This window comes from Tenrec ecaudatus, chromosome 3 (assembly GCF_050624435.1).
Source record: "Tenrec ecaudatus isolate mTenEca1 chromosome 3, mTenEca1.hap1, whole genome shotgun sequence".
NCBI classification, from domain to species: Eukaryota; Metazoa; Chordata; class Mammalia; order Afrosoricida; family Tenrecidae; genus Tenrec; species Tenrec ecaudatus.
In genome coordinates, this window is record NC_134532.1 from 93,345,394 (window position 1) to 93,372,050 (window position 26,657).

The window sequence follows — 26,657 nt, forward strand, 5'->3', positions numbered from 1 at the left end:
CAGATAGCCTTGAGAAGAATGGGAATTCCAGAAAACTTCATTGCACTCATTTGGAACTTGGATCAAGAGGCAGTTGTAGGAACAGAACAAAGGAATACTTCATGGTTTAAAATCAGAAAAGTGTGCATCAGGGTTGTATCCTCTCACCATCTTGTTCAATCTGTATGCTGAGCAAGTCATAAATTCAGCAGGATTATATGAAGAAGAATGTGACATCCGGATTAGAGGAAGACTTATTAACAACCTGAAATATGAAGATTATTAACAACCCGTGCTTGCTGAAAGTGAAGAGAAATTGAAGCACTTATTGATGTAGATCAAGGATTATAGCCTCCAGTATGGATTACAACTTGATGTAAGGAAGACCAAAATCATCCATCGGGAACAATAAGTAACATCGTGATAAATGGAAAAAAGTTGGAGTTATCACAGATTTTGTCTTTCTTAGATCCACAGTCAATGCTCACAGAGGCAGCACTGAAGATATCAAAAGACTTTGCATTAGGTAAAGATGCTGCACAAGACCTCTATACTGAGGAACAAGGATATTACTTTGAGGACTAAGGTGCACCTGGCCCACCGTATGGTGTTCTCCATTGCATCATATGCAAGTGAACAATAGACAGTGAATGAGAAAGGCTGTAGAATTGATGCATTTTAATTGTGCTGCTAGAGAATGATATCGAATGCTCCAAGGAGAACTAAAAGTCCAACCAATCTGGGTTGCAAGAAGTTAAGGGCAGGAAGCTCCCAAGGGGAAAGGATGGCAACACTTACATGCTTTGGGTATACTTCAAGAGAGATGGGTCCCTGGAGAAGGGCATCATGTTTGGTAAAGTAGAGAGTCAGAGAAAAGGAGGAATGCCCTGAATTAGATGGATTGACACAGTGACTACAACAATGGGCTCAGGCAGAGGGACAATTACGAGGATGGCACAAGACCATGTAGTGTTTACATTCTGCTATACATAAGGTCACTCTGGGCCAGAGCTGACTCAATGGCACCTAATAAGAACAACAACATTAGAAGAGTGTTTTGAGAAAGTTTAGTCAAAACTTTAGCTAGGCATTTTCAGTGGAAACCTCACCAGAGAGACCTCCCCTACAAAAATGCTCACTCCTTTCATTAACAAGGACTAGTTTGTGAGAGTCAGAAGGAGCCACATCACAATGGTGAGAACCTAGTGCCTAATCACGAAGCCTGCAGTTTACCTTCTTGATTCCCCCCTTCTGATATTGTGTTATGCGGGGTTCTCTAGAGATGCCAAACCAGGACACACGTGATTATAGACACATAGATGACAGATAGATAGATAGATAGATAGATAGATAGATAGATAGATAGATAGATAGATAGATGGATTTAAGCATCAAGAATGAATGTAAACAGCTAATTAGTACAGCAGTGCAGAGGGTTCATTTCAATTCATTTCTGTGCAACATTGATATACTGGACGTCCATCAACTCACATGAGCTGTTGGGTCTAAGGTCAAGGAAGCAGACAGTAGAGTCCTCCCATGGGCAAGGCAAGCAGTCTGCCCACAAGCAGAAAACAATAGGGTGGGTCACCAACATTTAGTCACTCAGGAGCTTAATGAAGCAGGTCTGGGTGGTACAATGTAACTAATAAAAGGCTGCAAGATCCACAACCTCAAGCTCAAGAGATGTACACACCAGTAGCATGGGGAAGCTGATCTTGAAGGAGCCTCAAGCTCTAGCAACATAATCTAGGGGTGGGCTATGCCCAGAGGTAGTGTAGCTTATAAATTGAGGCAGAGAACTACCTAAAGCAGCAACACATTCCAGCATCCTCCAATCACCACAGAGTAAGAGAGCGGGGATAGGCCTTGCAGGGTCATTTATCTCTTTGCCCTCCAATCAAGCTGTGACTTGATTAATCCCATGTGTTCCTATTGGCCAGATTGGAACAATAAACCTACCACTGATATCTTTTTGTTTCCTAATCTGAAAAAAAATTTTTTAAAGGACACCTAGTTTTCTTGGAGTATGTATGCAAATAGCAAGGCCAGCACTTTGAAGCCACCAGTCACTCTTTAGGAGAAAGACAGAGCTTTATACTTCCATAAAGAGTTACAGTCTTGGAAACTCATACCGGCAGTTCTTCATTATCATATAGGGTTGCTATGGGTCAGCATTGACTTGAGAGCAGGGAGGGTGACTTGGGTTCATTTTTCCTCATTAAACAGTACAAAAAAACCCACTGTTGTGACATAGTTAAATTCTAAGAACACTCAATTATTTGGAGAGCGATAAATTGCTGGTATCATCACTTACAGACATGTCTCAATCTTGATGGAGTTATTTTGAGAAATGAAGTTTATATTGTGATTTTTATCTTTTAATTCAATTTTTGTGAACTTTTTGAAGCCCACTAATTGTTGTTTTCTTCAGTCCTTCCATAGTTCAGCAAAACTACCTTGATCTAAGAATTTCAACAAACATGTCTTTTAATTTTACCAAAATTGTTAATGTTTTTAGGTTTTATAACACAAGCTGAGTTGTGACATTCACTTCTACAAATGAACACAATATGAGTCTTACAATTATAAATCTTTCAAAAACTAAATTACTTATTTTTCATTAATCATTTATGAAAATGTATTTAAACAATTATCACTGTAATCAGTTCCTAATATTTCTTTAGTAAAATTTTCATCATTTCAAATTTGAGTTAGAAGCATTCAGCATTTATGAATAGTAAGTATTTAAAAAATCATATCAGTGTATGCTCACCTTGCCAATATGATCACTGAAGGCAGATAGGTGCATGGGAAAATGTGGTGAAGAAAGCTGATGGTGCTCGGCTATCAAAAGATATAGCATCTTGAGACTTAAAGGCTTGAAGGTAAACAACTAGAGATCTAGCTCAGAAGCAACAAAGCCCACATGGAAGAAGCACACCAGCCTGTGTGATCATGAGGTGTCGAAGGAATCAGGTATCAGGCATCAAAGAACAAAAAATCATAACATTGTGTGTTCACCTTCCCGATATGACCACTGAAGACAAATGGGTGCATAAGCAAACATCGTAGAGAAAGCTGATGGTGCCCAGCTATCCAAAGACATAGCATCTGGGGTCTTAAAGGCTTGAAGGTAAACAAGCGGCCATCTAGCTCAGAAGCAACAAAGCCCAAATGGAAGAAGCACACCAGCCTGTGTGATCACAAGGTGTCAAAGAGATCAGGGATGAGGCATCAAGGAACAAAAAATAAAATCATTGTAAATGAGAGAGAGTGCAGATTAGGGACCCAAAGCCCACCTGTGGGAAACTTTACATCCCTTTACAGAAGGGTCATGGGGAGGAGATGAGTCAGGCAGGGTGCAGTGCAGCAAGATGAAACATACAACTTTCCTCTAGTTCTTTTTTTTCCCCTCTAGTTCTTAAATGCTTCCTTCCCCCCATTATCATGATCCCAATTCTACCTTACAAATCTGGTTAGACCAGAGGATGTACATGGGTACAGATAGGAAATGGAATCCAGTACAGATGATCCCTTCAGGCCCAGTGGTGAGAGTAGCGATACCAGGAGAGTGGAGGGAGGGTAGGGTGGAAAGGGGGAATCGATTACAAGGATCTACATATAACCTCCTCTCTGGGGGACGGACAACAGAAAAGTGGGTGAGATGTTGGATAGTGTAAGATATGGCAAAACAATAATAATTTATAAATCATCAAGGGTACATGAGGGAGGGAAGAGAGAGGAGGGAGGGCAAAAATGACCTGATACCAAGGGATCAAGTAGAAAGCAAATGTTTCGAGAATGATGATGGCAACAAATATACCAATGTGCTTGACACAATAGATGTATGTATAGATTGTGATAAGGGTTGTATGAACCCCAATAAAATGATTATATATATACATATATTAAATGGCAACATCAACAGATTTCAATAAATGATATTTTATGATATTTCTGGTATATTTTCATGTAATGACTATTTCCAATCAACTCTGAAAGGTAATGATTGTGCTGTTCATTATTTCTCTTGTAGTCCAGCGCAGAAGTTACTTAATGAAAAAATTGTAATTGACAACTATAGTCTTCTAGTTCTATCAGGCTTCATTAAATATTTAATTTTTGTTGTTGTTGCTGTTGCAATTTTAGAAAAACCTAAACTTATCTCTAACCATTCTGGATGTTTTCAAAACTAACATGTATCCTAGCTCAAGTGGTACAGTATCATTTCCCTGATCTTTCAGACAGCTTACAGTGCAAGGGCTTCCTCGCAGGAATAGAGCTTGCCTTTGATGTGCTTACGTCATTACCACAAACATATGCATTTTATAAAGTTATATACATAGTATTATAAATTATAGAGATATAGTAGAAAGTTCCAAGTAGTAGGAGATATCAACGAATGGTTATTTAATCATGAGCACAAAATTTTTCAGTTTCTCATATTACACACACTATTCACAATTAAGGTTACAACTGCTTTACCTGAATCTGTAGCTGTGACGGTCAAAATAAAATGCTCCTTCTTTTCCCGATCTAGACTCTGTGTTACTTTGAGTTCCCCACCGGCTGAGAGGATAAAGGAATTGTCTTCATTACCACCCAATAGAACATAGGAGAGTCTGCTGTTGGAGCCTTGGTCATCATCTCTTGCCAAAACCTATTGAAGAGAATAATGCATGTAAGTACAACTGTCATATGTCAGAACAATGTTGATACACTGTTTAGCCCTTGAAATAAAAGGAGGCAAAGTTATGTGTCTTGATGGAAATATTTCAACGAAATATTTTGATGTTTTCAGGTTAAAATTATGCAGAATAGCATCTATTGCATACGTCTATATCTGTAAAAATGTGGGTATATATTTGCATAGTGTTTTTCGAAGACTTCACAAAAATTAATAATAGTTTTGTCTAGCCCATAAGACTTGTTGATGAAGGAAAATAGCTTTTGCAGCTAATTTTTCAAAATTCTTATTTTTGTTATTATGTGCAATTATTGCTATTAAAATTTTAAATTGTACATGAGGAAATTGATGAAAAATCATATATTTAGTGTAATGCAAAGGCTGAAATTGAAAAATATGTAAATATCTGCATGACTAAACATCTAAGACTAAGATGCAATATTTTAAGCTATGGGAAACCTTAAATTTGTGGGCATCATTCTTACAGGCCTTTCCCCCCCCACACACACAAGATTTGTTATATCTGAAATTGAGCAATTATAGTTGACCATGAAGAACAAGGTGGAAGGAATATGAACACAGCGGAAGACTCTTAGTGAAAGAAGATTTGTTTAAATATACTGACCTGAAGAATTGCACTAGGCAGTGTTCTTAAATTCTCCGGGATATTCACAGAATATGGAGAGAGCTCAAATATTGGAACAAAATCATTAATATCCAATAGGACAATGTTGACAGTAGAGGTATCAGTTCTTGGGGTACTGCCCCGGTCTGTTGCCTGAACAGATAAAAAGTAAGTGGGGGTCTTCTCTCTATCCAAAGGCTTCACCACAGTGATGGCACCTGTGACAGAATCAATCCGAAATTCTTGATTGGCATTTCCATCAACAATGCCATAGCGGACCTGTCCATTTGTACCTTCATCCCCATCTGCTGCATATACTTGTATTATATCTGTTCCAGTAAGAGTGTTTTCATTAATCTCCACTTTATATAGAGTCTGTGCAAAAATGGGGTTGTTGTCATTGATATCTAGCACCATAACTACAACCTCTGTAGATGAAGAGAGAGATGGTTGACCTTTGTCTGTAGCCACCACTGTTAGGGTATAATTAGACACCTCTTCTCTATCCAATTCTCCAGTGAGCCTCACTTCACCATCAATGGTCCCAATGCTAAACTTGTTTCCCAAAGGATTTAGCAATGTGTACTCAATATAACTGTTTGGACCGCTGTCTGGGTCTGTTGCTTGAGCTTTGAAAACAACAGTATCAATTGGAGTGTTTTCTGGAATGTATGTCAATTTGGGGGAAAGGAATGATGGTGGATTATCATTCACATCCAATAAAATAATGGAGACTTGAACCGTGCTTGTGTATCTGGAGGCTGGAGGTTGTGGTAGGTCATGCACCTGAACCACCAGGTTGTAGAAGGACTGACTTTCCCGATCCAAAGCTTTTAAAACTTTCAGTACTCCATTCTTGTCCACTGTAAATTGTCCAAAGCTATCACCTGAAGCAATGCTATAAGCCAATTGGGAGTTGACACCTGCAATTAAAGTAGGGGGAAAAGTCATTTTCTGAAATGTGGGCCGTTTGTACATTAGATTGAAACAAATATCCCTCCATATAATCTTGCATGCTTCAGATATGATGCCCCCAATCAATACGCCAGATGTATAGCTAAGAGCTAAGCTGTAGGTGGTTTTTTGTTTGTTTGTAGGTTGGCTTTGTGTGTGTGTTGTGTGTGAAGGGCCAATATGAGTTGGAATAAACTTCTCTTTGATTGTTCAATAGATCACACACAGCTGTTTCCTGTTAACTTTTGATCAGAAAGTATGTCTACAATCTGGTGAACCAATGATACAATTACTACTTCCTATTGCCTATGTTGAAATGTTAAACCAAAAACAAACAAAAATAACTAAAAAGGAGAAAAATATTCTAAAAGGAGGGTATTTTCTGTCCATTTCCTTATTTCTACTCCATAATTCCTGAGGGTCCAACATTAAATATGCCACATTCTAAGCCATTAGTCAAGTATTTATAACTTCAATAATTTATTGAGGTTGACACCAAATTTTCAGAGAAGGGTAATAAAATTTTCTGATGTATGGCATTAGTCATGGATGCTCTCAGTTTACTTTTATGTTTCTTGTCAGGAACAATAAATATTCTTAAATTCTTGTTAAGCATCTGGTCAAGGAATGACCTATGAGAAAATATTTCTCTCAGATTTTACTATATGTAAAACAGTGTGTGTGTATGTGTATGTATATATATGTATATATACACACACACACATATATATACACACTGTTATACAAACACATGCGGGGCCTCAAAATTTTTCTGAAAAATTCTATTGTCTTATAACTACATTTTCCACGCACTTTATAATGTCACCTAATATGTATGTGTATGTGTATAAATATATATACACATGATGCTTTAATATATTATTTGAAAGAAATGTTAGCAGCAAATATTATAAGGTTCTACAGATAAATGCTCATGCTATTAATATACCATGTTATTATAGTTGTGTTTTTCCTAGAAACATGTCATCTTTAATTTTCAAATATTTAACTTAAATAATTATTCAGAAATTAGTTTCTTATGACATAGATGTTGTAGAGAATAAATCAATGTCTTTTCAAGCACTAATTTTCATTGCTTTACAATGGTGCTTTCTTCATGTACATTCTAATGTTTTATTATAAAGATTTGTATTAGCTGTATTCTAAATTTAGAAATAATAGCCTACAATAGAATGTTATGCTAAGGAATCATTCATCCAGATAATCATTCTTTAGTAAAAATTTTTATAACTACCAGTATTTAAAATCTGTTAACTAAAGTGAATTGCTAATAGGTTATTACTTATTTTCCATATAGTTACCATTTTAACTATAGAATTCCTGAATTCCACTAACTGGTTCTAACACCCATTTTTTGCCAAAAATATTTTCATAACAATCCAGTCACAATTTTTTTGTTTCACCTTTGAAAAATATTCTTTCACAGAATTCTATGACTAAAAACTGGATTTGTTTTCTCTTGTTCAAGTTCTTTGAAAAGAGATGGTTACTCAAAGGGCTTGGTAATGTCTTTCCTATCAGATTCAGCCTATTCCTACTAAAATGCTAATACTGCTCTTTTCTGTAACTTGATGCCCAGTATATACTGTGCTATGGTTATGTCCTAATAAAGAGTAACATATTTATGAGGTTAACTTTCAGATAGTGACTTATTGGCAAAAAGTTCTCAGATAAACCTTTTGGAAAGGTAGGGTCTTTTTGTGAAGGTTACCTGCATAGTTTCTTTAAGACTACAAATACGTTATAGGATACAGCATGATAAGTGTTGAGAGTTCAGGAAAAATGTGCATAAATAAAGCTAATGGGTGTCAAAAAGCAAGTCAGTGGCAGAAGAGAAATAATTTTGAGATCTAAATAGAAAAAGGTCAACAGTCTACTTCTATTCTTTGTCTTAAGATTCTACAGGCTTGCTGGAGTAGAAATTTCCACTAACTGGTCCAAGTAAAAAATGTGCATATGTGTGTGTTTGTGTGCAATAAAATTATATTCTAAAGGAATTGTCTGCATTTTTTATGACAAACTCCATCAGTAAATATTGAATCCATATTCTTTGGAAGCCAAAATTCATACAAGATTATTATTGAGAAACAAAGTTATGAAGCATATGAATAAAATCAATGCCAATTCCATGCTGTAAAAGTACACAAAATCTTTCATGCTTTGGGTCAAGGGACATTAGAAATAATGAAAAAATAGAACATAGTTGTTTCCATAAATCAATTGGAATGTGAGCAATTAAATCAGTGATCTGAACACACTTAGTTCATCCTTTATGTTACTTTCTTGAGTAAACAGTTAAATTTCAAAGGCAAAAAAAGAACCTGATACCAAGATTTTATAGTCCTGTTGTAAACAGCAAAACAGCCATGGTGTGGGTGGGAAAGTAATCAATATTTCATTTAAACAAAAATAACAGAAAAAGAAATGTTTCTATATGCAAACCCATAGCAACAAATACAAGACCGTAGGAAATGACATTAAAAGGAACTGAAAATAACTATTATTATCTTTGGGAAAATAAGCATAAACACACTGCATAAAATTCTGCAATAATAAAAATAGCTCTCATCTCAGGAAGTGAAACATAATTACTAGAATGATGGGCCACAGGGACAATGTTCATTGATGGAACTGTAAGGAAAGGACTTTCCATTGGTAACAGGACTCCCGGCTGACTTAGATAGAGCTTATGCTCTCCATCCAGAAAATGCACATTGGCCTATTGAAATTCTGCCTGGACATTTGTATCAGACTGAACAAATATGGAGCTCAGACTTATTTTCTATCCCTCCTTTTGCCTTGAGTATCTAAGCCATGAAACAGTAAATGTATTATTTTGAATTCATAGGACATCTATTATGTGTTGAATTTAAACTTGAATTTCATGGGCTTAATATAGCCTACTAATTAAACTTGAATTTAACGGGCTTAATATAGCCTACTAAGAAGTCAGCGTTGACTCAATGGCAGTGCGTTGGGCTCGCTCTTTGGAAAAAGCCCCCATGGCACAGTGATGAATCTCTAAGCTACTCACCAGCTGGCTGGTAGTTTTGACCCGCCCACTGTTGTGTTGGAGAAAGATAGGGTCGTATTCCCAAGAAGATTTACAACCTTGAAATCCAATGGGGAAATTCTACTTGTTCTATTGGGCTGCTGTGAGTATGAAGCTACTTGATGGCAATGGATTTTTTATTGTAGCCTAATAGATCTTTAAACTTAAAATGATTCATATTGCTGACTTTCTGCCAATGTTCTGAAACTGATCGAGTGACATGATTCTTGCTAACAGTTTTATTTTATGTGTGTGTGTTTTCAAATCCAGCCCTGTGAAAAAGTTATTGTAAGAATATAACACATAAAATATGTACATACAATTAGATGAATAGTTCCATTATGAATTATACACATTGACTCCTAGTCCATAAATATAATCTAGTGATCTCTCCAAAGAACTCCTGTGTGTTAGCTACTCATCTAGCTGTAGCACATGTACTGGTTTCAGAAGCATTCATCGTTTTCAAAACCATTGTAACAAGTCATCGGATCACGGGAATATGAAACCCATAAATCTTGTCAGCATTAATTTTATTGCTAATTATAAAAGCACTCTCATGATTCCTAAGAGTGTGAAGAATATATGAATTTATTCCTAGAAAATAGCAAAATAATTATCAAATAAGAACCCTTTCAAGATGGGCAAATTGGCAGCAAGGTTTAACTGTATTTGTGGGAGTTTGAGATGAATACTTCAAATATTTTCTCGTGAAACTTAAAATATTGCTTTCTTCCTATATTATAATCAAGTTATCTGATCATTTAAAGTTTAAACACAAAAATACATGTAAAATGCTAAATGTATTTTCATATAACATTTCTTCCCACAAGTAGATGACAATATTCCCTCATGAGAAACCTTTCATTGAAAAATTAAGATTAAATTGATAATTTTAAAAGTATTTAGAAATTCACTTCTTAGAGACTATTGAGTGTAATTGAGTTACCAGTTTTTATCAAATAAAGTTAGTCCTGTACATTCTTATCATTATCCTTGAAATTCAGAAAGAATAGGAACTGTGTCCTATATTTTAGGTCAAGGTACAGGAAATTACACTGATAGAGGTATTCAAAACTAAAACAATGGTAAAATGTAGCTTGAAACTTAAGTCTAACTAAAGGAAAACGCTCTAAGAAAAAAATATTTGAGTCAATAGTTAATATAGCTACATATATGAACGTGAAGAATTCCAGCTGGTTGTTCACAATAAAAGTGTATGTATGTATATATATATATATATATATATATATATATATATATATATATATATATATATATATATATATATATATAGAGAGAGAGAGAGAGAGAGAGAGAGAGAGAGAGAGAGAGAGAGAGAGAGTTCTCCTACACTTTAGGCTAACCATTCTAAATGACCATTCAATGGTCATCTCAAACACATGATTAACAAGTAACAAAAAAAGTATCAAGGATATTTCATTACAGAAAAGTTGGGCACAAGTCATTGGTACAAATAAGATGATAGGAATGTTAGTGAGAATAATCATATCGCAGGAGTAGCTAAACTAATGAAAGTTAATGATACTAGATAAGTCAACTTATGAAATAGAGGTTAAGATCAACTGTGCATTAAAAAGTGCATTGGAGACAATCCTCAGGTAGTTGGGAGATTATAAAGAGTAGATAGTGCAATGTTCCTAGGTCAGAGTTGGTACAAACTAATTACTAAACAAACAAGTGTTGGTTGTCACTGTTATTACTCCTTGGGCACAAGAGCTGGTCATCTGCTTCCAAAATGCTACATCCTTCAACATCCCATATAGTAACTCTACTCTGCATATAAAGGATCAGAGTCAATAACAACACTTTTAAAAGTAATATTTTTGTTAATAATATTAGGATAGTAGTACTCATATTGAAACCATATAATAATAATATTTGGACCTGTGTTGAAACCATATCATGCATCCAATATTAATTATGTTTGAATAAAAGAGGACTATTTCTATATGCCTTTATTCCCACTCTAAAGAAATCATTTTCAAAGTTGTGATTTAAGCCTATTAAAATATACTGGATTTTTTCATCTCTATTGCCTTTCTGTTATTTCTAGACACTCCTCAAAGGACACTAAGTATAGATAGAATGGAATTCTGAGATTGCATAAATCATCCAAATCAGGAAGAACCAGGAAATTCTAAATTAATGTTGCCATGCCAGGGTCACTGGACACATCCTCTGGCAATAGGCCCATGTCCTCATCTAAGGGCTGTCCTGGTTTTCCACTGGAAGGCTATGTTGCTGCATGCAGTGGAAAAGAGACAAGGCACAGATTTCTAAACAATTCAAATAAGGGAATGACAATTTGGATAATGTTGCATTCAATACATTATTTACAAAGAGATGTGCATAGATGTGTGTTCATAAAATAGGTCTTAGAACAAAGGTCGGAGAAACAAGCTTGTAAAATTAAATTTCCAGATGCTTCTATAATAAATATAAATTAAATATATATAGATATAACTCAAACATGCTAACTTTGTTGTATACACTGGTGACTGAAAATACCCTTTGAACGAAATAATGAAATAGCATTTCCATTGCTATCAAGATTATTTCAACTTATTGTGAGCCTACGTAGGATTTCTCAGGTTGTAAATCTTTATAGGAGCAGATAAGCTCATCTTTTTTCCTCAGGCACCTGAAGGGTTTGAACTTCTGACTTTGTGGTTAGCAGTCCAACTCTTACCCACTACCACCACTGGAGTATTATTAGCAGTTGTCAGTCTGCAATATGATATGCAGTTATGAGTACTAAAGTATTTTTCTTTAAGGTGTGATATTATCTTTTCTTTCTAAATTATAATCCCCTTTAAAAATTAAAATATGTAAATGTAAGTATTTTATTTACTATGGAAAAAAAGACTGAAAAACGGTTGTTTGGTTTCAACATTATTAAAAACTGCAATACTGCCACAAAATTCAGAGAAAAAGGAAAGGTAAAATTTTTAAAAAGCAATTATTAAAAAATCTATAGTTTAAAATACACATATTTCCCTCAGTTTTTGACCCGAATTCACAAAATGCAAAAAGCAATTATGGACATATATTCACAATTCAAACAAATTGTTCTAGGCTTTTGGTAAATTAAATAGAGTACATACCATCATCTGCATCAGTAACATTAAAAACAAGAACAGTAGATCCCAGAGGTAGATTCTCCATTAATGATGTGCTATATGAATTCAAGCTGAATATAGGTGGGTTATCATTTGCATCAAGAATATTGAAATAAACCCTGATGGTTGTAAATTGTCCCCCACCGTCTTCAGCACGGACTGTGAGGATGTAGTATTGTTGGGCTTCATAATCTAATGCTCGAGTCAGATTGAAGACTCCAGTAACTGGATTCAGGAAAAATATCCCATCTTCATCATCTTCATTGACAATATAGGTGATTTCTCCATTGACCCCCGAGTCATCATCAGTAGCTAAAATCGCTGCTACCAAAGAGCCTGTCAAAAAGAACAGGTCAATAGCTTGCCGATATTGGATGAAGGGATTACAAAAACCATACAGAAGTATTATTTCTATATTAAAATATTTAAAGTAGAGACCTTACTTTATATATGACTATATAATGAAGATAGTATCCCTGTGTTTTCTATTCACAGTTATGTTAATACCGTTATAAGCATGCAATATATCAGCTACCTAGAGGGTCAAATGCTACTGTGTAAATGAACTGTCCTCGGGAACAGAGCTTCATCCTGTATCTGACATGAGTTGTCTGATCAGCATTAGGCTTTTTCAATTTCTTGAGGAATCCCGGGACCATGCAGATTGAATTCTGTTGCTAGTGGCAGGCATTGTGGCTTCCAAATGATAAGATACATTTGTGCCCTGGGATACCACGCTTCAGGATACAGCTCACATGTTCATTGCTATAATTAAGACAATAAATAATGCTACAGGGATTTGTACAAACGACTCTTTTTGAGTAGGAAGTGAAATACTGCAGTAAGAAGTTAAACTGAAATCAATCCAATGAACTGCAATGAGAAGTAATCCTCTATAAATATTTAGTGCATTTTTTATACCTTTTTTTTTGCCAAAAGAGGTTACCAAGCAGAAACCTTATGATGCAAAATCTCCTTTCGATTTGAAGGAAGAATTTCAAGTAAGGGAACAAAGACATGGATATGGAATGTTCAGGGATATCCAAAGGGAAGGGCTGTTTCAAGAGGTGAGAGTGTAATTCAGAATACACTTTCCCCTAATATTTTTCTAGAAGCTGTAAATCACTCAGCCCCATCAGCAAAATTGAATATATTTTGCAAATTAGCTTTTATTTAGCATCAGATTTTTTCCTTTTACAGAAATAATTGAAACTGAATAAAGGAATCAACTTGCCCTGAGCCATATGTGAATAAATGTGTATTCACAGTACTTCACAAATTTTCATGTATTTTCTGTGTCCTTCTAAAGAGCAATCTAATCACATAATGTACATTTTTTAAAGTGGAAACTGGTATGGAAACTGTTATTAGAACAAATTACCAGCTCATATCACAAGTACTTTCCCAAACAGAAATGGCCGAGATTAGTTATCAGAGGAATGGTTAACCTCATCTCCTCTCAAAATGCCTGTGATTTGCATAGGGATTATACTAAAGGTAGCTAATTAAAAGGTTCAAAATCTAGTACATGTTTTCACAACCAGCAGCATGAGGTCAAAACTTGTCATTATTTGAGACTAACCAAAACAGAGTTCCTAAGTATAGCCAGTGGTAGTTCTTATAAGATGCACATAAGGAAAAAAAACAGACCTACCAGGGGTTGTGTCTTCTGGGACGTCAAAGGAATACACAGGCCTGGAGAACTTAGGTGTGTGGTCATTCACATCACTGACGGTGATATTAATCCTCATGTCCGATGACTGCAGACCATCATCGGCACGAACCAACAGCGAATATTTGGAACGACGTTCCCTGTCCAACCTTTTGGTTGCAATCAGATCTCCAGATTCAGGGTCAATACGAAAACTATCATCAGCTCCACTGATGATAGTGTATGTGACCAGAGCATTTGCACCCTGAGGAAAAAGACAGGGCATAGAAACTGATGAATTTGGAGCATTAAAAGCATCAGTCGTGGTTTCTATTGAACAGCTAGATGACACAGTGAGGCCTTTGGACTTGACTTTCATATGAAGGTCTAAGATCTCGAAAGACACAGAACAATGTAGTACTGGCAAACCCCAATCTGTTGCACTTCCCTTTATTGCATTTCACAGATACAATCTTTTTCTTTTTCTAGTTTAACTTAAGTTTGCGATACTCTTCTTCCAGAGCAAATGCTCACTTTTTTGGTAAGTCTACTATTTCAAACTTTTTCTTTTTTTTCCTTTTCTTAAAATCATTTTATTGGGAGCTCATACAACTCTTATCACAATCCATACGTACATCCATGCTGTCAGGCACATTTATACATTTGTTGCCATCATCATTCTGAAAACATTTGCTTTCTACTTGAGTTCTTGGTATCAGCTCCTCTTTTCCCCCCTTTCCTCCCCACTTCCCCTCCCTCATGAGCCCTTGATAATTTATAAATTATTATTATTTTGTCATGTCTTACAGTCTGATGTCTCCCTTCACTCACTTTTCTGTTGTTCGTTCCCCAGGGAGGGGGTTATATGTAGATCATTGTAATCGGTTCCCCTTCCTCTCCCACCATAGTGGTTATGTGTTGGGCTGTGATCTGAGTGGTTGGCAGTTCAAAACCAGCAAGAGCTCTGCAGTTTTCAATTTCAAGCTTTCTCATTATGCTATTGCACAGTAAGGATCCAGGAGGCACGGGAGATTTAGTGTCGGACTGTTATGAAAGGCTCAAATCCAGAAGATACTCTGATAGAGAAAGATGTGGCCGCCCATGTCGCAATTCTACCCTGTTCTGTATGGTCTCTCTGAGATGGATTTGACTCAATGGCAGTAGATTTCAGTTTGGGGAGGTTATTGCACATTTACTAGACCACAGAAAAATGTAAACATAGCTTTTACATTCACTAGGATACTGTGGTCTTTGCTTTATTCCAGCGTCTGGAATCAACTCCACAATATCTCTGAGATATATGTGTATTGTATAATCTTTCACCATTTTTCAATTAAATTATACTAAACTTCAGACTTCAGTATTATGTATATATGTGTATATATATGTGCATAGTGATAGAAGGGGAATAAAAATGCTACTTAGCTTCCAACTCCTACATGCATTGGTCAGTTCCTAACAAAATGTCTTTAAACGTACCTCTAAGCAGTGGATGTTACAAACGAGTTCTCTCTGTAGGACACTGTCTAGTCTCAGAGTGACTTACAAAAAAAGTCCATGACAAACCTGACTTGAATGGTTTAAACCCTATCAATCAGTTCATCTGATGCACATTGGGCCTGATCTGGTTTTCAGCATTCTCGATTTGTTCATAGTAGGGTTTATGTCAGATGTATTTGGTCATTGGGGTGACCCTCTTGAGTTTTTGTTATATGTTTTTCTGTTTTTCAGTCTAGAAAACCCAGAATTGATTAACCGATAGAGACATCAAGTAAGATAAGGGCACCCGGGAGGTGCAGCGGTGGTGGAGGAGGGGAGGTGCAGGGGGAGGGGCGTAGGGGTGGTGGAGGAGGGGAGGTAAAACATTACTTATGTCAAGAAGGAAGAGGATTTTTGGAAACTGAATGTGGCATCAATTGTACAACACTGCTGGAGGTGATTGAACTATGGAGTGATATGGTATCTGCATTCACTTCCAATAAAATGTTTTTGGGGAAAAAATTGTAAAATGTCCCCTAAGAATTGTGGCTTCTGAAAATATTGTTTGGGGCAGATAATTTAGGCAGAAAGGACAGCTCAGAAGGTTATGGCAACTAGTTTGTAGGATTGTGAAGAGAGCAACTCATTTATGTACTCAACAGACGAAGGTGAATCTAGGATGTTTATTATGAAGACATTTTCAGAAAATCGAAAAATGCATTGGTGAGAAAAGACCAATAATCCTGCACTGAGGATTTTTTTTCCCCATTATAATGATACACCTGATCATTCTTCAAGGTTAGTAAGGGTTGTCCTGTGAGAACTTTTTGAGAAACTTTATCCCATCTACCACACTGGTATTTATTTTTATTCTTTTAAAAATGTTTTTCTCTCAGTATTTGATGTTTGACACCTCTGAAATCATATAACTTAATCTGAGATACTATTTGAGTTGCTGTATGTGCCAGGGAATACAGATTTTCTGATGTACTAGCTTATATACTTGTTGAGTATTGGCACTTAGGGTAGTGCGTCAGTGGTTGACTTCAAAAATTACTTTTGATTTAAACGTACTCAAAACAAGCGGAACTTTTGCCATCATCCCTTCTAGAAATTCATTTTACTAAATATTCAAAGTAGAAAATTCAGAGTATCAAGAAGATATGTTTGGGGGAGGTTAGTGATGGCAGAAAAATGACATGCTGAAATATTGGAGCGTCTACAGTCTCTATGTATCTTTTCCATCAGAGATTCCAGATGTCTTTTTCTCCATGGTTGGACTCATAAAACGATGATTTCTAACAGGGCGAGACAAAAATACTCTTATACAATGTGGTTTTAGTGGCATTTGCTATCTTTTAGTACTACGTTCCCCAGCCAATCTTAAATTCGGTAAAGCCAATGCCTTTAAGCACATTTTAATTTAGTAATGGAACAGCTGAGTTTAACACATTACTCCACATTTATCTTGTATGTTCAGGTGTACATGGAGTATATAAAATATTTATTGTAATTTTATGGTTTAGCAAAAACATTCCAGAAGAATTTTGGACTTCTAATCTAAGCACATTCAATATTATTTGTCCTATTTAACTAAAAATTCCATTATTCTCTTAATATAGTCCAGGTAAGAAAGCAGTTGCTTTGAACTCTGACCTGTTAAAATGTGAAGTCCTTGGAAACCAAAGCAAAGAGACAAACATCTTTCTAAGGCCATGTAAAAATTGATCATTAAAAGTGACTTTCTACTATGTAAATGAAATAGTATAATTCCTAACGTAGGATAGTTCTGAGTAACAGCAAAGCATTAGATTATGTTGATGAAACAATGCCTTTTGTATTCAAAATTAGCTGAGGTAGTGAATATTGTAATAGTACTATGCATGCCTAAAAAGGGCTGGCCAAGAGTAATGATTTAATTAGGTCTTCTGAAAGATCTCTTTATTAATTTAATATCTAAAATACGCAGAATCAGCAAAACCCCAAGAAACAAATATCGTGTTTCAGCTGCAGCGCAGTGAAAATAATGCTGGTTAAAAACATTCTGCTCTCCTGAGGAACCGCACAGACAAAAGCACGTGGAAGGAATTCAAAAAGTAAACAGCCATACATGGCAAAAGCATTTTACAACCTTAAAAAACATTTTCAATAACAAGCATGGCACCATCAAGCAAAGTGTTACTCTCCTGGCCCCATGACAAGCATAGTGCTCTTGTTTATGAAACAGAACAAGAGACTGACAGGGTCACGTGTTTCTGAAAGATGTGTATCTCGATCCAACACATGTTTCAAATGATTTTTAAATTGAATTCAACATGTATATGCTGCTATTCTAAAATTGTGATTCTTTTGCCCATACTTGATGCTCCAGTGCCCTGTGAGAGTTTCTCCAGCACAACAACATTCATATATTAGATTTATTAATTAAGGAAAAGCACAAAATAATAAGGAATATCTCTACATATAACTGGTTGATGACCTACATAGTCTTGATGTTGTAAATAAACCTATCTATCTGTTGAAATCAATCTGTCAGACAGCTGTATGACAATTTAGTGCTACCCTCAAAGTAAGAGAAATCACATGGGTTATAGATCCTTAGTCCAACTCAGACTGCAGGATGAGAGACACCAGAGTCCTGGTTGGGTGAGAGATAGGCTACCCCTCCCTCCCCCCAAATTCAACTACATAGTTGGTTGTGGAGAATAGAATAGGAAAGGAAAGCAAGGTTTATCTAAAAGCATTGTTAATCATGTAAATCACTCAAAAATCAACCCAAAAATCCGAATAGCATTGGAAGCCTCCTTAGCCATTCCCTCAGGCTCAACATTGAAGCCGTCAGCACGTATTGAAAAATTTAGGGGCAAGACATTCAAAAAAGAAAGCAAACACTTTGACTTAAAAAAAAGGCCTCACGCAGTCCTTTTTCTGTTTGTTTGTTTTCCACAACTATATCTTCTTTTTTAAAATGTCATAGGTGTACCTACACACACCCTTATCCAACTATGCACTGCACACATTCCAGATTCTAGTTGTACAGTACGTCATGATAATTACTTTTCAATCATAGTCTCACCATGCATATACTGACAACTCCCATGTCTCCTCAATGACCAACAACCTCCCCTCCTTCTCCCTGGTCTAGCAAGACTTTACAGTCCCACACATTTCACCTGTAGCAAACTTCTGGCCTATCCTACATCTCTTCACTTTTCATTCAACTTTTTAAAATTGTTTTTAAATACTAAAGCACATAAGTGATAAAACCTTATGAGTTATTTACTTATATTTTAAACTTGAAGAAATAAAGAAAACACACTGAAAATTCTATTTGTACAAATATCTAGGGACAGACTTAGGGATTTCTCCACTGCTTTCAAATCACAAAAATAAACATATCCCAAAGGGTGAATTTGAAAAGACTTAGTGTGCATACAATGCATACTGAAACATCCACAAATACAGAAAATGCAGACAGAAAAATAAACATGCAGACAACATTGCATTTATATTAATACTTTTTGTAATCTTGGGAGAAAAAAACAAAATTAAAATAGCATCGGGAGAAGAGTATTAAAAGAGTAACAGATTGGTGTCTCTTTCAAATAAATGGTTTTGAAGAGAGAATTATGATGATTAAAAAATAAAACTTCCCGTCCCCACCCCCAGCCAGTCCTGGGACTCTGAGGCTCGGCTCAAGGGATGTGGGGGTACAGTAAATGATGTGACCTTTTGCTGGGCATGCCTACACAGTAGGATATGCTGGGCCCCTCTAGGGTTTCCTGTATGGGTTCCAATAAATTTCTTCCCTTTTGCTTAAAAAAGAAACTTCCAAGGAAAATTTTATTTTTTTGAGGTAGGTGAAGACAGCTAAATGGGGTAGGGTCCCAAGTAAAATTTTATTATTTATTCATTAAAGCTTGTACTTAGCAATCTCAGTATAAGTTCCAGGGAGCACTGAGTTAACTTGTTAAGAAGCATAGATTGTACCTAAAATGATTACTAATTCACTTTTAGAATAAATTATAGAAAACACATTACTTATATTTGCTAAAGTCCTACAGAGAGTAAAGTTAATGAAACAACCCTTACAAATATAATTATTTAGCATGAGACCAAAGTGTCCGTCATGTGTGTTATTTCTGTTCTTTTCCAACTGAAAAACAAATAGATGTCGTGACGTGAAATATTTAAATATACATTGTCAATGACAAGCTTTAAAGAAATCATATATTTATTAAATTATAGCTGATAAGGTCTCATATCAATAAATAGGAATGGCATGACAGGTGCAATGTGAAACAAAAATTTAGCAAAGTGTGTCATTTAAGGGGCAAAATATTCTCTCATAATAAAGCAACAGTGATCTAAATATGTATCATTTTGCCACTTGATTTTATTGGTTAGAATTTAGCAAAATTTATGAATAAATAATGACATTTCTTTATTGAGTGTTCAAATTAATTGATAATCTATTTATAATTTCTTGACCATTTAATATTAAAATGATTCATTTATAAGCAGCTTAATTATAGGTAAAAATCAAGTGTACAGGTATTCCTGGAGGTTTCATGACTGTCAGGGAATTAAATTCTCTCAAGTTGGGCTTGGTTTGTGGGAAAAGAGGTTCACTGAGGTTCACTGGGGTTCACTGGGGTCTTGGGAGTTTAATTCTATTTCTGTAACTCCAGAGAATTCACTAAGCCCTTGCCCCAGCACAAAGGCGAAAATAAGCTATGAGTTGTTTTCAATGGGAAAAAAGTAAATTATAAATTTTATAAGCTATGTCGATAAGCACATCAATTTTACATAGATAAAATGTGCCCCAAACATTTAACATTCACCAGTAGGCACAATATTTCTGACCATTAAAAGAATAAAATATAATTTGTACAGCTAAGTAATAGCCATTAAAAGATGCAAAATTATGATAGCATTATTCATTTCACTATATATGCTATATTTTATGTAAACAGCATCGCCTTTCTACATGTACTTGCCAATCACTCCATCTAATTTTTGTAAACATTATATGTAATTTTTTACAGTCACCTGCATATACATGCAATGACAAAGTTACAAGATAACATTACGATTCTATGATTTTCAATGGTTTGCTATTTTCAAATATAAATGCAAATTTTAAAATCAATACATGGATGCTATGACAAAATAGATGACAATTGAAATGATCAAGCTATTTTAAAAAGATGTAGCTGCATTTTTATTATTATTTGAAAAAATAAAAGAATCGGGTCAAGAAATTTGAAATGCAACCAATGATGAATTGAGTTATAAATTACTGAAATAAATGAGTTATTTGTTTGCCTGCCTCTGTTTTAGCGTCGTAATATTACGTTTCCAGAAGTAATGCTCTTTGTAGGGAAGTACATGGCACTTAACCTTGATTATTGAGTAGTGGATTATGTCAGGGCATTTGATAAGCTGCTGAAATAGAAAGTTTCTGAAATGCAGAAGCAGGCTCTGAGCTACCTCATCAGCATCCAGGGCTGTCAGTTGCATGATCTTAGAGCCGTCTCCAATGTTCTCCTCAACAGTGAGGTCGAGCATGTCTGTTGGAAATACCGGTGGGTTGTCATTGATATCCTGAAGTGTTATTTCCACCTATGAAGAGAGAAAAAAACAAGGAAAAATGACCCGCTTATAAGTCTACAGGATATCATCTAAAATTCATGCCAAGAATTGACACCACTGTGCCTACCAAAATAATTGCGCCTTTGAAAACAATAGAAAGTGATAGGAAATCTTTAAGGACAGCGTAACCTCTAAGTAGGGATCATTTTACTTGTGGATAGTACCAAATTTTAATGGCAGTCATGGAATGCAAGCTACAAAATGCCATTTTAATAATCTGTCATTTTAATCCCCAGTTTTGTACCCCAGTGAAGAACTGCCAAGTGTTGGGACCATTCATCATTCAATCATTCAATGTCATTTTGAACATAGAATAGGTGCTATACAATGTTTGCTGCAATATTTAAATATTTGCAACTAATGTCTTGGAGAAAAATCAAGACCTGATGTTTTAAGAACCATTCAGCATTTTTCCCTTTAAAGTCAACCCTCAGCCTTTTATTGGACAGGGGGAGATACACATAAATTCTTCTCTTTCTAGTCTTGCTATCAGCTCTTCTTATTTATGATGAAAGCTAAACAATCATTCCTTTCAGATGTAGTGTTTATGTAGGCTGCAAATATTAACAGCTTTGTTTGAAAGATCCCCGCCAGAGTTATTTGTTTGTTTCCCTACCTAAGACAAATTGTTTAGAGAGAAGGCTTTGTGATATCTAAATAATAACTTCAAACCATGTGTTTTCTCTTTTAAGCCAGGTGCTAAAAGCTGAATCTCTAATAAGTAAAGGGAAGACAGCTGCTAATAAAACTGAAAACTTCCCCAGTTGGGTCACAAATTAAGTCATGGAGAAAACCCCCGTCTGGGCATTAAGCTAGGATCGAGCCAGGGCATTTTTCTCATAGGATGAAATTTCATCTTGTACTACTATGTTGTAAAAAAAACTCCATCAGATTCCAGGGTGATGCATGAATCTGAGAGGAGGGTTGGGAGCACAACCATTCTGGTTTCCCTTTAGCTAGGAGTTGGAGGTGTGGGGCTATAAGGAAGAATTGTCATTTTTCTCTGATCAAGAGTCAGTGGGGGATATAGAAGAGAGCAGCAAGAAAATGTTTTTAAAAAATTAAAACTTAAAAAACTCCAAGAAAACCATATCCAAAATGTTTTATTAACTAACAGCACCCTTCGAGTGCTACCTGTGAGTAAGAGTTTTTCATCATAAGCACATGGATCACATTAGTAACGGATGGTTAAGATGGACAGTCTCGGAAGTTAGAATTTGGCCTCCTCTCCTTTTGGTTAGGAATCATTTTCTATACCATTTCCTTTGAGAAAACTTCCCAAATAGCCTCAACTCCAGCCCACAACCATGGCCTAGATCCTTGCAGTGTCGTAAAGATCATGAGTTTTAGAATTATCAAGGGTAGAATTCAGACTTTGACGCCATGATTTATTAGATGGGTGAACATGGCCTTTAATTTCTTTTAGGATCAGTTTCCTCATTGTCTTTTTTTCTGGGACAGATGGGAGTGTTCAATAGACAGCAGAGATCTTGGTTTTCCAACTGTCCGAATAAACCTGAGTTCCTTAGAGCTAGGGATAACCGATGGACAGGAAGTTGAATAAAAAAGCACCCCAAGACAATTCATTGTTCAACTCCAGTACATATGGAATGTCCACTCATGCTTCTTGGGAGAACAATTTCAGACTAGACTTGAGGACAACTGGTTTGATCATGGTTTGGGAATACACATGCAGTTGCTCCTGCAACTCTTGGCCGACCAATGAGTTTCAGAATGGAACTGCACACTGGGTTTTACATGACACTGAGCCTTCAAAAATAGACATTCAAACCTTATTTCTGAGGCACCTCTGGATCAATTCAGACTGACAACCATTCAGTTTAAGGTATAAGGAAGCATGGAAAAGAAGACTGCATTTGAACTGTCGTGCTAGAGACGAATATTGAAAATGCCATGGACTGCTGAAAGGACAAAGAAATCTGTCTTGTACGAAGTACAGCCAGATGGAATCCAAGAACAGGAATGGGAACAGCGACACCAGAAGGGTAGGGGGAAGTAGGGAGAGGAGGAGATGAAGGAAGAACTGATTGCCATGATCGACACATAACCACACACTCCTCCAGGGGGACGAACAACATAAACCATGGGGAAGGGAGACAGTGGTTGGTGTGAGCTAGGAAAATAATAATAGTGTATAATCTATCAATGGGTCAAAGGGAGGGGATGAAAAAAAGAGGAGCTCATATGAAGGGCTCCATAGAAATAAATCTCTAGAATATAATGATGGCAACATATGTACAAATATGCTTGAAACAATTGATGTGTGGATTGTTATAAGAGTAGTAAAAGCCCCCAATAAAATGATCTTTTAATAATAATTTTAAAGTTGTTTTTTTTAAGAAGTAGTAGTACAGCCAGAATGGAGGCAAGGATGGCAAGACTTCATCTAACATTCTTTGGACATGTTGTCAAAAAAGACCAGTCCCTAGAGAAGGAAGGACATCATGCTTGGTGAATAGAAGGGCAGTGAGAAAGAGGAAGACAATCTAGGAGATGGATTGACACAGTGGCTGCAACAATGGGCTCATAAGAACAATTGTGAGGATGGCAAAAGACTGGGCAGTGTTTTGTTCTGTTGCACAAAAGGTCACTCTGAATTGGAACTGACTTGAAGGTACCTGACAACAACATAAAACATAAACTTCTGAGCTGACCACTCTGCCATGAATTTTTTAAATTCATTTTATTAGGGGCTCTTACAGCTCTTACCACAATCCATACATACAGCCATCGTGTCAAGCACATTTGTACATTTGTTGCCAGCATCCTTTTCAAAACATTTTCTTTCTACTTGAGCCCCCGGTATCAATCAGCTCCTTGTTTTTTCCCTCCCTCTCCAATCCTCTCTTCCTCCTGAACCCTTGATAATTTATAAAGTATTATTATTTTTTCATGTCTTATACTGACCGATGTCTCCCTTCACCCACTTTTGTGTTGTTCATCCTCCTGGTAGAGGGTTATATGTAGATCATTGTGATAGGTTCCCCCTTTTTCCCTGCCCCTTCCCCTCCTGCTGTCGCTACTCTCATTATTGGTCCCAAGGTGTTTATCTGTCCTGGATTCCCTGTGTTGCAAACTTTTATCTGTACCAGTGTACATGTTCTGATCTAACCAGATTTGTAAGGTAGAATTAGGGTCATGATAGTGGGGGGGAGGGTGCATTAAAGAACTAGAGGAAAGATGTGTTTCATCAGTTCTATACTGCACCCTGACTGGTTCATCTTTTCCTTGTGATTTTTCTGTAAGGGGATGACCAATTGTCTACAAATGAGCTTTGGTCTCCATTCTGTGCTCCCCCTCATTCAATTGATACAATTTTTTTGTTCTGGGTCTTTGATACCTGATATCTGATCCCATCCATACCTCATGATCACACAGGCTTCATCCATGTGGACTTTGTTGCTTCTAAGCTTTCTCAACTAGATTGCTGCTTGTTTATCTTCAAGTCTTTAAGATCCCAGACACTATATCTTTTGATAGCCGAGCACCATCAGCTTTCTTCACCACACTTGTTTATACACCCACTTTGTCTTCAGTGATTGTGTCAGGAAGGTGAGCATCACGGAATGCCAGGTTATTAGAACAAAGGGGTTTTGTGTTGAGGGAGTACTTGAGTAGAGGCCCAATGTCCTTCTGCTATTTAATACTTAACATACAAATATATGTACATAGATCTTCTTCCCTATCATTATATATAAGTATATTTACATATGTACATGCCTGTATTCAGACCTCTATAAATGCCCTTTGCCTCCTAGTTATTTCATATATTTCCTTTCACTTTCCTCTTGTCCCACAATCCTGTTCAGCCTTCATTTGGGCACCCCATCTAACTGGACTGGAAAACACTCCTAAAGATCAACAAACAGACCTGGAACTATTTATAGGCTTTTATTTTGTTGTTATAGTTGTTTTGTTTTCTTGTGTTGCTTTGTTTTGCTCTGTCTTGCTTTTGTGCATGCTTTGTCTCTGCATGTCTATCTAGATACAATAGGTGGAATAAACAAACAGAGGAGAAAACAATGGGACTGATGGTTCCGGGGTGGTGGGACACAGGAAAGAGAAGGAGGGGGTGGAGGGAGGAAGGGAGGTGTCAACCAACCCAGGGGCAAGGGAACAAGTGATCTAAGATCTCTCCTTTTGTTATTGAAGTTTTCTTGAATAAAAAAAATCATTTTATTGATGGATATTACAGCTCTTAATAACATTCCATACATCAATTGCATCAAGCATATTTGTACATATGTTGCCATCATCATTTCCAAAACATTTTCTACTTGAGACCTTGGTATAAACTCCTCTTTTTTTTCCCTCACTCTCTTACCTTCCCACCCTCATTCATCCTTAATCAATTTTATATTGTTATTATTATTTTATATCTTACAATGTCTGATGCCTCCCTTCCTTCACATTTCTGTTATTCATCCCTTTTTTTTGGGGGGGGGGCTACATATCCAACCTTATGATGGATTCCTCTTTTCTCACCCTTCTCCCTCTTCAAAAGCCTCCTACTCTCATGATATCACTGCTCCCACTATTGTTCCTGAGAGGTGTATCTGTACTGAATTCCAGGTGTGGAGAGCTCTTACCTGTTGAAAACACCCTTATGAGATAAAGACAAGTTAATATACAAAGAACGTGTTTGCAGCCATCTACTGATTGTAGGAACTTATTAAAAGGCTCTTAATTTGAAATATGTCCATCCATGCATGAACTGAAACCATAGTATTTTGTACTTACCCTTAAATATATACACATAAAAGGCTGAAAGTCTCTTTTTTCAGAGTCTTTTATTCTAAAAATAGAATTGGTCCTCTAAAAGTGTAATCATCAATGCTTTTCAAAGTAATATTTTATATGAATGCATTTATGCATTTTCATATATGTGAGCATAGTACTTTATTTATAACATTTAGTGAAGAATAAAGCATAGGAAATGTACTAAAATGTCTCCTAGCATTAACCTTGAAAAATTTATTTAAAATACTAGTTTATTAGCAAACCTGCTGACCTCACGTGTATGTATGTGTGTACATATATGTGTAGCCCTTACATGTATGTGTATATAGTACATGATTTTGTAAATTTATTTGTAAAAGAATTATATATATGAGTATGCTTAGGCAAGCGAGTCTAAGTGTATGTTAATATCACAAAAATAGCTAATGCATTAGCTAATGTCACAGAACTCCAAACCAAACTTAAAGTCATCCAATCAATGCTGACTAATATGGACCCTATACGACAGAACAAGATAGCACTTGTGAATTTCCAGATTTGTGTGTAGAAAACTAAACTGATGGTAAGGAAATTCCAGCTTGGTTTCAATTCAAAATGTTTTAAAGTTTATCAGCAAATAATACCTTGCAGTAAACACATATACCAAA

General features: G+C 36.1%; 1 protein-coding gene across 1 annotated transcript in view; it reads right to left on the minus strand.

The window, feature by feature from the left end:
* The window catches only part of FAT4 (FAT atypical cadherin 4), a 198,391-nt gene that overhangs the window by 83,592 nt on the left and 88,142 nt on the right, over window positions 1-26,657 (minus strand). The window contains exons 2-6 of the mRNA XM_075543833.1: window positions 21,088-21,219; window positions 14,119-14,380; window positions 12,450-12,800; window positions 5,295-6,217; window positions 4,468-4,642 (exon numbers count right to left, since the gene is read on the minus strand). Coding sequence (XP_075399948.1) covers window positions 4,468-4,642; window positions 5,295-6,217; window positions 12,450-12,800; window positions 14,119-14,380; window positions 21,088-21,219 — 1,843 coding nt within the window. The remainder of the gene's footprint in view (window positions 1-4,467; window positions 4,643-5,294; window positions 6,218-12,449; window positions 12,801-14,118; window positions 14,381-21,087; window positions 21,220-26,657) is intronic.